Source organism: Hordeum vulgare, chromosome 5H, assembly GCF_904849725.1.
Source record: "Hordeum vulgare subsp. vulgare chromosome 5H, MorexV3_pseudomolecules_assembly, whole genome shotgun sequence".
Taxonomy (NCBI): domain Eukaryota; kingdom Viridiplantae; phylum Streptophyta; class Magnoliopsida; order Poales; family Poaceae; genus Hordeum; species Hordeum vulgare.
The window spans coordinates 560793913-560810998 of NC_058522.1; the positions used below are offsets into that span (position 1 = coordinate 560793913).

At 44.1% G+C, this 17086-nt stretch overlaps 1 protein-coding gene across 1 annotated transcript; it reads right to left on the reverse strand.

The window, feature by feature from the left end:
* Positions 1-667: 667 nt before the first annotated feature.
* On the reverse strand, positions 668-9170 carry LOC123397309 (wall-associated receptor kinase 2-like). The gene is given in 4 exon segments (XM_045091909.1): positions 668-1911; positions 2495-3340; positions 3595-3744; positions 8213-9170. Coding segments are annotated over 4 exon segments (3198 nt in total).
* Between the last annotated feature and the right edge of the window lie 7916 nt (positions 9171-17086).

Here is a 17086-nt window from a genome sequence, read left to right on the forward strand (position 1 = left end):
ATTTGTTTCAGCTTTTCGGGTTTTTTTCGCTTGTTGGAGAGTGTGAGCATCCACTGCTAAGCCTTTGGTCGTGGCATCCTCTGAATTCCGATGAGATCACGGCCTGATAATTCCGGTGAGAAATTCTGGTGGAATCGACGGTCATGTGCGGATGCGCTGTAGCGACCGACGTACAGCTCCCCCCTTTCTGCTCACATCACATCATCAACTGAAACTGTCCGTCTAACATTTGCTTTCTTTGATGATGGTTTGTCGTTCCCCTCTCTGTTTTTTTTAACAAAACAAGGCAACAAATTTGCCATTTTCATTAATTGACAGTGAAGATTTAAGGCAAATGACCGCAAAGTGGGATACAAAGAACTACTCCCGCGGCAAGTTGGAATGAGCACGCGGGGGTAAATGATGCACTCCTAAACATAAGTACATAACACACACACAAGTAACATAATGACAAAAAGTATAGTAAGGGATTTTCAGTATGCTCAACTTATATTATTGAAGATAAAAACATGTTTACAGCTAAATTTGTAAAATTACAGTGAATGGTGAGAAACAACAAGAATCAAAATTGACACACGACGGAGAAAAGGGGCCAACAATGTCATTTTAACAAGGATCTTTAGAAAACCGGACAAGATAGATTAACTATGTCCAAACCATGTGCAAACTACCGAGGATACCTTGATGATATCATGAGCTCGTCTTCCATACTATATTGTCTCCTCGAATCCTCGTCGCTGCCTCTTTCATGCTCATTCATTGGGTAATTTGTTGGAATAATGTCATTCTCAAATTCCTCATCCACCACATTATCTAAAACAATATGCATTGATGATTGTAGGCTTTCTAGTGTCAACTCCACTTGTCGCATGGTTGGGCGATCCTCTCCTTTTAATTGTGTACATGCTATTGCAAGTTTAGCAACTTCAGGTACTTCTCTGCTCGACTCATCTATAACTTGTGGATCTAGTATCTGTGACAAGTTATCTTCTGCAAACAACACAGCGAAATGTGCAATAAGGCCTTCACCACCAGGGGATAAATATGAAAATGGTTTTTTTCTAGTCAACAGTTCTACAACCATGACACCAAAACTGTATACATCACTTTTCTCCGTGAGTCGCCCTGTGTAGAAGTACATAGGGTCTAAATATCCAACGGTGCCTTGCACCATGGTTGTTAACCCTGATTTCTCCACTGAAATATACCTTGATGCTCCAAAATCCGCTATCTTTGTTGTTAGAGTATCATCCAAAAGTATGTTAACTGACTTGATGTCTCTGTGAATGATAGGTATTGAAGCTGTTGAGTGAAGATATGCTAGAGATTTAGCTGTTTCGATTAATATTCGTAGCCTGTCACCCCATGACAACGATATTGGCCCTTCAACATGAAGATGATCATAAAGGGTACCATTTGATATGAACTCATAGACCAACATTGGGACTTCTGTTTCAAGACAACAACCATAGAGTTTTACCACATTTCGATGGTTGATTTGTGACAGTATAGCAACCTCATTGATAAACTCATCAGTCTCTTTCTGAACCACCTTCTTTGGTTTCTTGATAGCCACAACATGGAGGTCTGATAAAATTCCTTTGTACACGGTGCCATGTCCTCCGCCACCAAGCTCACGAGCTTTATCGAAGTTGTTTGTCGCCTTCTCTAGCTCTTCTAAAGATATGATCATCCTCTCTGCAATATCGGCTCTTTGGGATACTAACTGTTGCAGCAATTGACCACGATTCTGCTCAAAGAACTTTTGCTTCAACATTTGTGTCCTTTGATGTTTTAACTTCTTGGATATAAAAAGCCCGACAAAAACCAAAAGTACAAAGCCTGCCCCGCTGGCAACTCCTATAATGACACCTTTATCTGCAAAGTTACAAATATTATTATTCGTTTTCTCTAACAGATATATATCTATAGCACATGTATACATGCTTGCTAAGAATCAACAAGGTGTAATCCAACCATATCGACAAACAGCTAGGATGCTTTGTAGTGACAACAAGCTAAATAAGTCGATTCATAATCAGAATGCTGATGGGCTATGCTATGTAGTAGTAGTACTGGCAACTTTGAAGGAAAAAAATAGATCAAAAATTCTCCCAGAGTTATTGCAGTGTGACTCACCTTTAAATAATAACCGGCGGCGGCCACCTGGAGCTGGAGACAAAAACGTTAAATTAACTTCATTAGTTACGTCTCATCATAGAGAAACAATTGAGCCAAATTAACAGGACCCATACATAGAGCACAGGCATATATAGAAGCGTAAGCAGCAAGCTGGTACTACTAGATGTTGAACTACTCCCTCCCTTCCTAAATATATAAGTATTTTTAAAAATTTCACTAAAAAACTACCTATCAAAGCAAAACAAATAAATCTATTTTTAAAATATGTCTTTATGTAGTCTTTTAATAAAATCTTTAAAAAGACTTGTATTTAGGAATGGAGGGAGTAGATGGGTAGTAGATTCTAACAAACCTTGGCATCCATCGAGGAGGTAGGGGTTGCCCTGGTAGCCGTCCATGCATTGGCACGAATAGCCACGTCTCTCCTGTACGCAGTGGCTGTGCTCGCTCTTGCAGATGCTATCGGCTACCTCGGCGGGGCAATTCGGCTGCTGCGAGCTCACTTTAGCTGGAGGAAAGCCGGGCAACAAGACCTCCCACTGTAGAATCATCGGAATTTCCTCGTGCTGAATCGTCCGCACCAGCTCTTCAGATAACCTACCCAAATCAAACCACCCTTCCTCCGCGATTAACACATATGCTGATTTAGGACTCAGCGCGTTTCTTCGGTCGAGCCCTTCTAAGCTCAACGCCCCAAGCACGCCGTACTTGGACATGGAGATGCGTGCCTGACAGCAACCCATGCCATAGCAATACTTGCCGTGGCTGCGCCTTGCCACCGTCGTAGCATAGGTGCCATTCACGTCGGAGGAGCAGAAGGAGGCGCATCCGCTAAGGATGGCTTTGTTGTCGGACGCGAGCAGCGTCGCCTTGGCATTGCATCCCATGAGGATGAGCTCGTTACGGCTCGACACGGAGTAGGGCTTCTCCCAGGGTTCCCTGAAAACATCTTCGAAATAGAAAGTGTCTTCTCCAGAGGTGAGGCCTAAGAAGGCACCGGTGTGAACAACACGCACCGTGGTGTTTGCGAGGGAGATATCGAGGACTTGAAAGTCCCCATAGTCGCCGAGCAACAACCGTGTGATGTTCTCGTTTGTTGTGTCGCATGTGAGGTTGAACCCTGGTCTGTAGCAGTGGAGAGGGCCCATGCCGAAAGGGTACGGTACTTTCACGTCACCGCATGACGTGTTGCAGTTACCTGCAGGTAGTAGTATCGGTTTTGCATGAAGTAATTAATACAGTATGTCGGTGTATTATACTCTCTCCGTTCTTAAATATGAATCTTTTTAAATATTTTATTAGAAAACTACATACGAAACAAAATTAATGAATCTTATTTAAAGTACATTTATATACATCTGTATGTAGTCTTTTATAAAAACCTCTAAAAAACTTATATTTAGAAACGGAGGGAGTAAGAGAAAGTGGAGAAAAGATTGCGCCCTCACTAACCTGTGACTGTGACAGAAGGGACGATGCAACCTTCGGGCAGGTTGGGGTCGCCCTGGGTTCCTTCTGGACACCCGCACTAAAAAGATCCTTGTGTATTGGTGCATTTACCAAGGCACCGACTTCCTCCTGGTTCCTCGCACTCATTTATATCTGGTGTCACGTAATCAACAAAATAAATTATCTTTTTTTGTGGGGTAACAAAATAAGTTATTGGTTGTGTAATTTTTTGTAATTTGATAACTACAGATAACATCAACGATCAAATATTATACTAGCACAATACTTATTTTACCTTTATATGTATTAATGCGCATCAACAAGCCATGCATATGGTAGTAATAAATTACACTTTGCACTAATCTACCAATCCATATGGCTAAGAGGTAAATAATACTCCCTCCATAAAGAAATATAAGAGTGTTTATATCACTACTTTAATGATCTAAATGTTCTTATATTTCATTATCGGAGGGAGTAACAATTAATTTATGTAAAGTCATGGACTTATGATGGATGCTTCGAAGCTACACAAAAATGGTTGGACAGGCCAGCCTAAGGAGCGTACAATTTTTTGAAAATTCTAAATCGTGCTACTTCACCAGATGTTGGTAAGTGTTCGGTTTTCTCCATCTCATTGGCTACATGATTAGTACATACATATAGGACGTGTTTGATTGGCCGCATCAGCCAAAATCAGGTCCAGTTGGGCCACGAAAAGTGTGTTAGGTTTCACGGTGGGCTGGCTCGCATCGACACGAAGCTTAAAGCAACACATTACCCGACTCGCTAGAAATTGCCGAATCGACAGTTTCTAGCGAGCCACGCTATGGATTGGCAATTTCTAGCAAGCCGGGCTGAGTGTGGCACAAGCTCACATGCGGGGGAGCAAACCGAAAGCGAGTGGGGATGGCGGGAGATGGAAATCGGGCAACTCTATCTCGCAGCAGGAGCTGCTACTCCCTTTCCATTTTGCCACCGGTTGGTCATCCTTGACTCGGCCATGCCCCCCCCCCTTCACCATCCTCATATCTGATGCCGATAAGCAATACCCACTTTCCCCTATGTTAGGTACTTTGTTAGGCCATTAGGCAAGGTGTAAGATCGATTTCTTCATTGATCAACACACCCTCGATATGGACTAGGTTATGAATGCACGGATGTGGTTGGTACTTCAGGCAGCGGCATTGATATGTGTGATTCAGGCATGGCTCATGTTCATGAGCAAGAGAGTTATTTGTCGTGCTGAGAGACATGTCATCACTTATGCTCCATGGTTATATTGGAGCAGGAGAGGATCGCCAATCTAAACAACATCTACAACTGCAATGACACAGTGGCTCTCTTGATGCTTCCAACGAAAAGAGCACCATTTGCCAGAGTTATTCAGACCTTCAGGAGCAGGGGGCTGCTACTAGATAGCATCCACACTAGTGTGAGAGAGCAAGTGACTATGTTCCTCCATGTTGTTGGCCATAAATAGAGGTTCAGGGTTATCCACGACACGTTTAGGAGATCAATGTAGACCATCTTAGGTACTTCAAGCAAGTGCTCTATGCTGTTGGGGAGCTCAGTGGAGAGATGATCAAGGCACCAACCGGTCAGGCTCCAACCAAGAGTCGCACTAGCCCAAGATGATATCCATACTTCAAGGTGAGCACTCACAGTATGTAGTTCAGGACTTGATATGCGTGGATGGTTCAAGATGAGCACGAACACAATCTTGTATTGCCATTTCAGGATTGTATTGGGGCACTAGATGACACTCATGTCGCTGTTAGAGTGTCGAGGTCACAATCTGCAGCATATAGGGGAGGAAGCACTACACAAGCCAGAATGTGCTTGCTGCTGTTGATTTCGATCTGAAGTTCACATATGTGTTGGCTGCTTGGGAAGGGTCAGTACATGATGCTAACATACTCAGTGACGACATGATTCCCCATGGTGGCATCAACATCCGTGATGGCAAGTTCTACCTAGGAGATGTCGGCTATGCATGTCAGCCATATGTTCTTCCACCCTTCGGGAAAATTAGATACCATCTAAACGAGTTCTCTGGTAGGAACTATCCTAGGACTTCTCTGGAGCTAATCAATCTCAAACACTTTAGTCTTAGAGTAACTGTTGAGAGGGCATTTGGAGCTCTCAAGAACATGTTTAAGATCCTGGATAAGAAGCCATTTCACACTTTCCCTATTCAAGTTAATCTTGTTATTGCTTGTTGCATTCTTCATAACCGGATCCTGCAATGGGTTTTGATGAACTCGTGCCCGAGGACGAAGATGTGATGCCTGGCGATGTTGACATCGGTGGCCATAGTGCGGAGTCATTTAACAACGGAGCATGGAAGAACAAAAGGACGGAGTTGACAAAGGCAATGTGGGATAACATAAGTAGATAAGGATCTGAAGAATAAGAAGAGTAAGAGCAACAAAAAAAAAGATGAAAAGGAAGAACTAGCAGAAGAAGAAGAAGAATAAGAGGAAGAAGATGGATGATGAACTTTCCCCATTCAGCCATATGGCTCTTAATAATATGTACTTCCATTTCATAGTAGTTAGGATGGACCATTATTTGTTCTGTAGCTAGAAGTAAAACAGTTAAGATCATGTGTGGAAAGGTCATCACTAGTGAGAAGTGATGAGAGCACCTTATGCAGGTTGCAACCAAACAACGTGTCCTATGTGTGTCTAATACAATGCGGCCAACCAAACGGCGGGTCAAAATTAGTTCTCACGTGCATCTAACCTATATGCGGGCAACCAAACTATGTGGAGATGGTGGTTTATATACGGGCAACCAAACTATAGGTGGAATTTGGTTGACCACTTTGTCGTGCGAGTACCATTTTTTCACCAGGAAGAGCGTCCATTGATGGTTGTCATGGCATTTCGCATCCGTTCCCCACCCGCCCGCGCCAATTCCACCCTCATTTCCCGGTGGAGCGCGACAGTTCACATGTATATAAGACTACTCATAATGGAGAGTATCATATACTAGTATCATCCATATGATACTAGTGTATGATATTACTTCCTTCTTGTGTATCATAGTGCATAGTATCATAGAATAGTATCCTATATATTCTTATTTATTGCCATGCATGACACAAAGTAGCATAGCATTTAACATGATACGGTATCTACCTATGTTACTCTAACCTTCTCTTTCTTCTTTAGTTCTCTGCCACACCAACATGTTTCCTATTCCCGAGTGCATGTTACTAGCTAAGATACCACCGCTATGATCAGCCTAAACTGACTCACACCCGCTTGCTAACTCCACTCCTCATTCATCTTCCCATTCACCAGTGAGCACCCATCTTCCCCCTTCGCTGTCACCATGCTTAAGCCCCCATCTTGCCCGTCACCGCCAGACTCACCCCCATCGACCATGTCCTAACGGTTGGCCCCTCTACTTGGACCGTTCCTCGGCGAGACCGAAGAGGACCACGCTGAGAGTGGGTTCTGAGAGAAGGCTTGGGCCTTTTCTGAGTGGGTCAAGGAAGACGCATTCTACAAGGTTGAATCAACCATAGGGCCACATCACCTCCGTGACGCCCAACAATAATTTGGTCTCATAATGCACGCGACCATTGCAGAAATGGATGTTGCCTTGACACGACACTTCAAAGTCGTTGCCTGAAGCCACCTCAAGGACGCCCAGGAATTCGTAGAGCACGTGAACGAAGAAGTGGAGGTCGCCCAAGCATCCCCGCCTGCAAGGTCACTTTCAAATAGAGGACGAGCCTGAACTAGATGGGAGTAGAAATCTATGTTTTTTCAGGTTCAAATAGTTCTAGAGATTAGTTATGTTGTTCAAATCATACTAGGCATTATAATTGAACTCCTACTAGAAATCGATGTTGCAGTCAAGTTTGAAGCCTCAATTGTTATTTCATGAGGCCGAAAAGAAATAGATCTGGTTCAGCCATTGACAAGCGAGTCCCACATGAAGGAACATTTTAGAACTCTGTTAATGGCGATTCTATGTTTACGCTTTGTGTATGTAGCCTCCAAAAGCATATGAACCGCACCCCATATGTTATGGAGGCTACCAATATGGCTAGTCTGCTAAAGTTCATCTCATCACAATCTAAAAGCGCTATATTTTTTCGTAACATTTTAGAACTTTGTGGGGTCCGCACCCCATAGAAAAGCTTATGGATTTCAAAGCAGACTATAGGTGGAGATTAGAAGTTACCACTCTATCAAAAGTGCAATAGTGTCTTTTGTATCCAAATTAACCAATTCAATATGTTTGATCTACATGCTAATATGGCAATAGTCTTTTTCAAGTAACTTTTAAGATTCGTGTAAACTTTTAGGGATGCAGAAGCAAAAGTCGACATTTTATCGTATGATTCATGCTCTTAGATTTTATTGTTTTTAAAATATGAATATGAATGAAGATGGTTTTTTTTTTGCGATTGTAAAATGGAGATTGCTTTAACATTAGTTTTAGTTATTTTTAGCACATATGTACTTATTTTAACAATATTTTCGCAGCAATGTGTACATATTATTATCTAGTTAAGAAAGTAGATTGTGTCAATTGATGTATACTACTAGTTTCTTCATCTCATAATATAAGATGTTATTACAGCCAACTAACTACTAACCTTTGCAGCCGTCGAGCATGTAAGGGTTGCCTTGGTAACCGTCCTCGCAGTAGCAGCGATAGCCTCTACCCTGAATGCACGTACTTTTGTTGCTCTTGCATATGCTGGTGGCCACTCTACCGGGGCACTCACGTCGTTGGGTCTGCCACCACCCGTTGGTGTCATCTGTCGTGGATGGGGATGGGTCTACATCGACAATCTCCCAGCCCAGCAGCATGGGAACTGGCACTGTATCTTTCGACAAAGGGTATTCCACAGCACTGTCGTAACTATCCAACCACCCCTCCTCGGCTACGAACACGTGGGCAGACGCTTGCACGGACTCCTGATCCGCGCTTATGTTGTGGCCGAACCATTTGAACTTCACATAGCTCGTCGCCGCGTCACGGACGGCGGCGATGGGCGCCTGGCAGCACCACTTGCCGTTGCAGTACTTGCCGGGGGCGTCCTCGTACCCCATGCCCAAGCCCGTGAGGACGGCGTCGAGGACGGGACAGAAGGAGGCACATGCGCTCATGATGACGTGGCTGGTCTCCTCGTACAGCGCCGCCATCACATTGCAACCCGTTACAATGAGCTCGTTACCGGCAGACAGCGAGTAGGTCCCGTGGACCTTGAGTCCGCCGCCCAACGTCCCGCTGTCGTAGTCGTACATCTTTATGTCGCCGGCGCGTACGACACGCACGGTGGCGTTGTCGAGGGAGATCTCGACGACCTGAAGGGTGCCGTCGCCGAGCAGCAGCCGAGGGGGGTCGTGGTCGCAGGTGAGATTCAGGCCCGGCAGGTAGCAGCCTGCCCCGCCCGGATCGCCGACGACGCCGAACGGGTACGGCACGCCGACGTCGCCGCACTTCCTGGTGCAGCCGTGCGCATCAGCCGCCGCTACCACTACCACCGCAGATAGCTGCAGCGCCACCAGCACTGCTGCCAGCGCTGCTGCCGAGCTGGCTGGCGCCATAGATCGCGATCGATCCTAGGTAGTTTCGACCTGCGCTGCGAGCAGAGCAGTGTACGATACGATGAGGGTTGACATGCGCCCTTCATTTCACTTATATATACAGTGGAGCTTGCTTGCCGTCTCCACATCGACACTGGATGTTGCTAGGTTAGAATAACGACGAGTTGATGGCGTCCACGATCGTTCGGAAGATGGTCATGGTGGTGTTCACGTCGCTGTCTCCCTCTGGGGTTCAAGGGCCGGATTAGCGCACTAACTACGGCATGCCTGGCAAAGGGGCCCGAGTCGTGGCCACTGGCAACACTCTTCCATCGGAAGCACTAATTTCATTTCCTAGATGAATGATGGTCTGCATGTTTTCGCCGGTTAGAGCGTACGTACTTTAAAGCGGCAAATTAAGCGCAATCGAGAAGACTTCACATTGTTTTGCTTTTTGCCGGAAAAAGACTTCACATTGTTATTGGAATTGAAACGGTCTAAATCAGATAGGCAATTCCGACTTGCAATGTATGTAGGTGCGTGATCTAAACAAGTTTGGTCCTGTATCATTGTATGTACGGATTAATGCGTATACAATGCTTCCCTTTACAGCCTCTTTAGTTCAAAAGGATTTCTAGAATCACTAGTTTGATTTAAAAAAAAAACAATCTACTCCAAACTCTTCGAAAGAATCACTACCCTACATTACCCCTCCACCGATGGGCCAAAAGATAGCACCACCGATGGTTTAGGCTATGGCCAGCGGGAGTAAAGAAAAAAAAACGATCAACATCGCGCCCTTTAATGCCAATACGCTCAAAAACACCGCTGGAGCTCACGACGTCGCACCTTTGTCTCATCATGGAAGTTCACTCTCTCATAACACAATTGTCATTTGATGCCACCTTTGTCTTGCCCTGACAATCGATATCGTTATTGTTTCATGTTGGTCCTCACAAACACCGCCTCACAATGGTCCTCACGCAACAAAAACTGGCGCAGCCATGACCGCCGTTGGCTCTCTTGTCCGAATGATTGTCGCCTCACGCATGAGGAACAAGAAGCAGCATGTGGCGCCACCATCACAAGAAGCAAGGCCAAATCAAGGTGGAGGACCATTGGATCGGACGACTGTGTGGTTGGAGATAATAGTAGTTGCACGGTCAAGGACAACCGATTGAAATCGATGGCAGCAAGTCCAGGGGCGACCAGATTGGCACCATGGTGACATGATTGTGGAGTGGCACGGCGGTTGCACACGTTGGGGAAAGAAGGTGGGGGCGGTCGTCGGAATTGTAGAGCAAAGCTTGTGGAGTCTGAAGAGGATGTAGTTGTTGTTTCCGGTGTCGGCTCTACCGACAACCAATTTGCATGACAACCATGTGATCTTATTACTGGTCGCTTTTAGCAATTGCATTTTTTTGTCGTATCAGATGATTTTTACATTCCTTAGATGATAGTTTTTCTAGGCAAACGTTCCTTAGATGGCTATGTCCATCGACCCAAGATGGGCCTAATCGAGTATTCCTATTTGCTACGATCAGTAGCATGTACCGATCCAACAAAACACAGGGATAACACCTCACCGGAGAAAAATTATGTTGCTCCTTAACTAGACAAATAAGTGGAAAGAAGAGCAACGGTTTTATAGTATTCATGAATTTTTTAAATATTTACAACGTAAAACAATGTTCCTCAATTTTGAAAATTTATATATTTTAAAATTATTCATGAATTTGCATAAGTATTTGAAATATAAATATTCATGAATTTTAACATAATCGTGATTTTTTAAAATGTTTCCCAAAAATTAAAATGTTCTTGATATTTAAAATTTTGAGGGATTAAAAATGTTCACCAATGTTGCTGAATTAAAAATAAGAAAGGAAGAAATAATTAAATCATAAGAGTGAAAAATAGAATGAAAAGATAAAAACTGGTAGAAGGAATACAAAAGCTAAACCTAGAGAGAAATATAAGAAAACGAGCACCTCTTTGTGACACTCTAGCGAGATGGAAGAACGGCTGGCCTGATGGAGCCCGTTATGGGCCTACCATGTAGAGAGTACTTATTGGTTTGCTCCGTTCTTTTCTCTTTGCTCCTTTTTTCTCTTTATTTTACCCTAGTTATTTTTAAGTGAACTCACTGTTCATTGAAAATGTTCATGTAATGTAACAAATTTGTTCAGGGGATTTGTAGAAAATGCTTATCACATTAAAATATGTTTATGACATTTTATAAAAATGCGCATACAATGTAAAGATTGTTTACTTATTTTTATAAAATTAATTCGTACATTAAATACAAATTTTTAACATTTTGAAAATTGTTAGTAACACTTAAGAAATTTTCTGCACATTTTCTTATAATTTTGGAAAATGTTCAAATTGTGTTGAAAATGTTATCTTATTTTCTTAAATGTTCGATGCCTATTTTCCTAATACTCAATATGTATTCTGGAAAATATTCAGTGTGTATTTGAATTTTTTTAGCATTTATATGAAAAATGTTCATCGTGCATTTGACAAATATCCAACATAAATTCGGGTAAAATAACCATAATGTATTAATAAAATATTCAGCATGCATATAAAAAATGTTTAGCGTGTGCGAAAAATGTGACTTTGAGTTAAAAAAAGTCGACATTTATTTGAAAAAGGGGATAAATAAAAACACAAAAATATAAAACGAAGAAATGAAGAAATTATATAGAAAAAATCTGAATAAAATAAAACTCATGGAAACTGTTCTATGGAGCTACAGTAGGCGGGAGCGTGGAAGGCAAGTCGTCTTTCCGTTATGCAGTAGGCGGCATTTATTTTTTGAGGATGTGTAGTGCGCAGTATCTAGGCGGACGAAACACAACCGACGAGCGGTGCCACTCGTTCGATTTGGGCCAGCCGATCAGTAGCTACCCTGCACGATTGTACTGCTCAAGTTCTAGTCTATACAATGAGCTTATGAAGGAAATTCCCGTCTAAGCCCCCGTTGCAATCAAGAAAATCGTAATATGATCATTGTGCAGTCAACAACACCGAGTCCAAGCAAAACCTCGAGGCCCAGTTAAAGCCGCCTCATTTGGGCCAACGTTTGAACACAAACAAGAAGGCTAATTGCTTTGTCTAAAAAAGAAGAAGAAGGCTAATTGCTTGCTCAGGTCCTTGTTCTGTGATCATCATACTGGATCTCGCATCCACATACTTCACGCAGCTCAAATTTCCCACAGCTAAGGCTCAGCTCTTTTTTCTTTTTTTTGGTGAATACAACAACGTTGGCTTGCTCTAGCGTTGTGAACAGTCTACTTTTTGCTGCCTCCATTTAGCAAAATGGGGCTGAGGGAACCCCGAACCCTTTTTGGTTAAAAACATTTTCCCACAGCTTGACAAATACTCTCTGTGTCAAAATAAGTGCCTCAACCATAACCATAATGGAACTTTGTATTAGACTTACTATAAAGTTAAGAGAGTTATTTTGGGATAGAGGAAGTATAACAGACAAAAAAAGAGAAACTATTTGCAACGCAACCAGTCACTTCATAGTAGAGTTCGTTACTATACGGTCTTGTCAAATAAATAAGGAAAACGTTTCCCCCCGGTGCCGGCCGAATCGTTCTCGCTGGCAGGTGTATGCAGCATTTTTTCGTAAAAATTATTGCAACCGTGTTTTTTTTTATTACAAATGTTTTCCATGCAGCTTTTTTCTCGTGTAAATTTGTTGCAACCAGCGTTCATATTTACTACAAGCGTTTTTTATTTACTAGATTTGTACAGTAAAAAAGTTGCATATACGTTTGGTTGCAACTCGAGTTCGTTGAATTTTTGCTACAACCAGCGTTTTGACTCTTGCTACAACCGTGTTATTTTTTGCTACAATCGGTATTATTTTTTACTGCAACCGTTCATTAAAAAAGTTGCATACACGTCACGTATATTTTTGCTACAACCAGCGTTTAACTTTTGCTACCACGCATCATCTTCTTCGTTTTTTTGCTACGATCATGTAGATAATTTTTTTGCTATAATTAATTTTTTTTGTTGCAACCGTTGCAAAAAATGCTGCATAGCGTCGAAATTTATTGCATGAAGATAAAAATGTTACATGGAAAGATCTGATGGTCCATCGTGCAGATCGGACGATCAGCCTGCGACCTGCGCTAGCGTGCCTAGTACTCCCCAATAAATAAACGGTCACAACGTGGCGGCAACCGTGAAACCGCCGGTGGGATATGCTGTGCTGTCATGCTGCCCATGCCATACTGGGACCAACCGGCTGGCCTCACTGTGAGTGTGAGTACACCCGTATCCCCGGAAAACCCACGTGATTGTGATTTGTGAATCGGTGCGTTGCTGGTTTTCAGTTCCGGCCGGGGCCAGCAGCAGCGAGCAACGGACGAAGTACCCACGGTAAAAACCACGGAGGAAATCAAACGAGTTCCCGTCAAATCTCTCGGCAAACGCGATGGCCGGTGCCCGGTGGACGATGGGCGACAAGGCAGTAAAGCCCAACTGCCGGACTAGTGTGGACTGTGTGTGGCCCGGCACGCCATTAATGGCGGCAGCGCGATCTCGCTCGATGCCAAGGGTAGACGATGGGGGTCGACCCACCATGCATGCATGCATGTGGGTGCACCCGACCCAACGTCGTCCTCGCCGTCGCTCTTCGGTCGTGTGGCGTCGGGACGAGACGCACGACGGTGCCGAACTGGCCGCACCGGCCGACACCGTCTCTTGCCGTCTTCTTCGCATCACGTACAGCTTGAAAAAACCGTTCGTTGCCTCCGTGAGGATGGTATTATCGCGAGCACGTGAAGGCCATCGGTGGTGTGGGATTCGGCAAAAGGCAGAAGTGTACTGGACTGGATTTTCCCCTGGCTTATCGGAGAGACAAGGAGAAGGTGACAAGCCAGCGCCAACGCCTACACCTTTTTGTTTGGCACCAAATTGGGATGTGCCCGCTACAAGATCCAAAGGACCGTACCGTATGAGTACAACGTACTGCATCTATAACCAGCCGGACGCCTGGAACCCGTCTTATACGTCTGAATAGTCATTGATCGGTCACAAAATTTAGATTCAAATTGACATCTTAAACTTGTCTCATATATTCGAGCTAACCAACACCTTGCACATTCGGTCCAAATATAAGACGGATATGGGGCATCCGAACACTTTCGAACACGCCCGAAACCGATAATCCGATTTTACCGCAAATTACATCGTATCCTTCAAACCATTCCTCCTCCTCTCGCTACCCTTCAATCCCGCGTCCGAGCCCTCGCCGTCCGTCATCCTTGCTCCGCACCCTCACTATCGGTCTCGATCCGTCGTCGTGATGTCTTCCAGCTCGTTCGTGACCGCCGCGACGAAAACATGATCCGCCTTGTCTATCGGCTTCCCTTTCTCCATTGTGTCTTGCAAGGTGAAAAACGTTGCCCGAAAGCTGCAGCAGCAAGAGACGGAGGCGATGGCGGCGCCGCGGGGAGGTGTTAAACTATGATTTGATTTAAAGATTGCATTTGAGGTATGTGAATGTGCGACGCAACATATGAAGGATATGCTAGTGCTGTCCACGGATACGCCCGCGAACGTATAAGGGACGAATTTATCAGGTCGGATTGTAGATGTTCCGAGGCTGCAAAAAGCCATTTCTCATTTTCTTTTTCACTTTTGACTCTCTGCTCGTGCTTAATGTAAATGGCAGGCAACACTCCCTTGCTTGTCCCTTAAAAAAGATCATACTTTTTTTAAAGTACCGTACTCAAGTACTCAACACTGTTTGTTGCTTGATTAGGGAGGGAATCAGGGTCAGGTCAGGTGATTGCGTTGGGTGGAGCCCCGTACGTACGAACCGCTCGTGTCTGTTTCGAATTTAAATGCAAGGGTTGATTATTGCAGGCAGCCAAGAAAATTGTTTTTCAAGGCGCAGTCCACGTCCAGTTGGGTACTACAAACGTACTGCTCCTTTACCAGATGGAGCTGAATATAAATAACGTAGCACTGTACGAGTGGATGCCGACCGGTCGCAAGAGGAATTTAAGAAGCGTTTGACTCACTCCGCACATGACAGGCAGGCAGAGGTAGCGCGCCATGGCAAAAAGGGAAAGGTGAAACCGCAGGCTGACGTAACACCAAGGATGTGGGCCCGAACATACTCGGAAGTTACATACATGTGCTGGCCCACAGGCTGACAGGCGCCGTGCCTGTGGCTTGCTTCAGCTGCACCACACGCGTCTGCAGCAGTGCACACGGGGTGCCATTGCCATGAGCTAGCAGCACGTACACCAACGAAACCAGCTTGACTTTTAGTAGTAGCAGTAGTGGTGCAGATCGAGCTTAGCTGCACGATTAAGGGACACCTGACACGAACCTGAGTAGTTGGTAACTGATAAGATTTTCCAGTAAAATAAAGAAACTGATAAGTTTAGGCCAGCAGCACTGCCTGCCTGCGCCTGCGCGTTGTCTCTGGTGATGAGTGATGACCGCACACATGTAACGCACTCGAGGAGAGGAGAAGAACAAATCTCATCTGCATTTGTGGCTCGCTAACCCCTAATAAATGCTGGACCCTCGCCGAACCCACTCGCTAGCCAGTTGCTGTTGCCCTATCGGATCATGAGAATGATGATAGAGCTTCCAACCCCTTTTTTACTCTAATTTTTGCACCTGATGGGCTCACTGTCACTGGCCCGAAAACTGTGATGGAGGGAGTATTTGGATCCAAGCATGAGTGAGGCTAGCAAGTTTTAGAGGGTGTTTGGATACGTTTTAGTTTCATGATTAAAAGTAATGAGACTAAAACTTGATAGCCTCACCCATGCTTGGATCAAAATACTCTCTCCGTCACGGTTTAGAAGGCGTGCATGCAAATTCTTTAGTACCTAGGTGGTTATTGATTGGCTGTGAAATGAGTTAAAAAAAGCATTCACACTACTCATGTATATAGAAGTAGTACAACGAAGTACTAATTAGCTGCTAGGAGTAAATGCAACGTGCCTTAATCTTTGTCTATTTTTAAAACACACGCAAGTCTAACCGTGCATTCTAAACTGTGATGGAGGGAGTACTAAAAAGACTAAAATCAAGTTAATGAACATTTATTATCTTCCAGACCCTCCAATCCATAACTTGCCTGAGGAGTTAAATGAGGAGAGAGAGGACTAATGCACATTTTAGTAGGGGTACCCCTGACTAAAAGATTTTAGCCTCAAGACTAGTTTTAGCCTCTCTTTAGTCAGGGGTGCTTGAACTTTAGCCTCTTAAAGAGACTAGTTTTAGTCCCTTGGATTCAAGCACCCTCTTAGTCTCACTACTTTTAGGCCTTGTTTGGATCCATAGGCTAGAGTTAGTTTGAGCTAGTTGGGGCTCAAATAGCTCTAAAGTATCCAAACATGAGAGTTAGATTGGAGCTAGTTGCATCTAACCCACCCAAAAAAACTAGCTAATCCAAGAGGTGCTAATTGAAGCTAGTTTTCATGGGGCCTACTAAAAAGTCACTTTTCTCTCTCTATCCACTAGGTAATAGGTGTTAATTGGAGCTAGTTCTCGAGGGACCCACTAAAAAATCACTTTCCTCTCTCCGTCAAGTACAACTATTGTCAATCTAACCCTATCATCCAAACACCTTTTTGGCTAGAGTTAGTTTAGGGTTAGTCATGAGCTAAAAACTAACTCTAACCTTTAGCTAAGTTAGAGTATCCAAACAGGGCCTTAGTCATGGGACTCACGCTCTAAATACTCGAATGGCCACTCTCCCTAAAAAAAAAAAAGAGAGGCACTCTTCTTCCTGCCAGGTCAGCAGGATCCGGCCTCGGCTCCACCACCGTCAAAGCCTAATCTACTCCAAATCGAATCCCTAATCCCCGCGCTAATCAAACAACGTCTTTGGCCGAAGCCCCTCCTACCTAGAGCCCCACTGACCGCACGGCCCCACGGTGTTC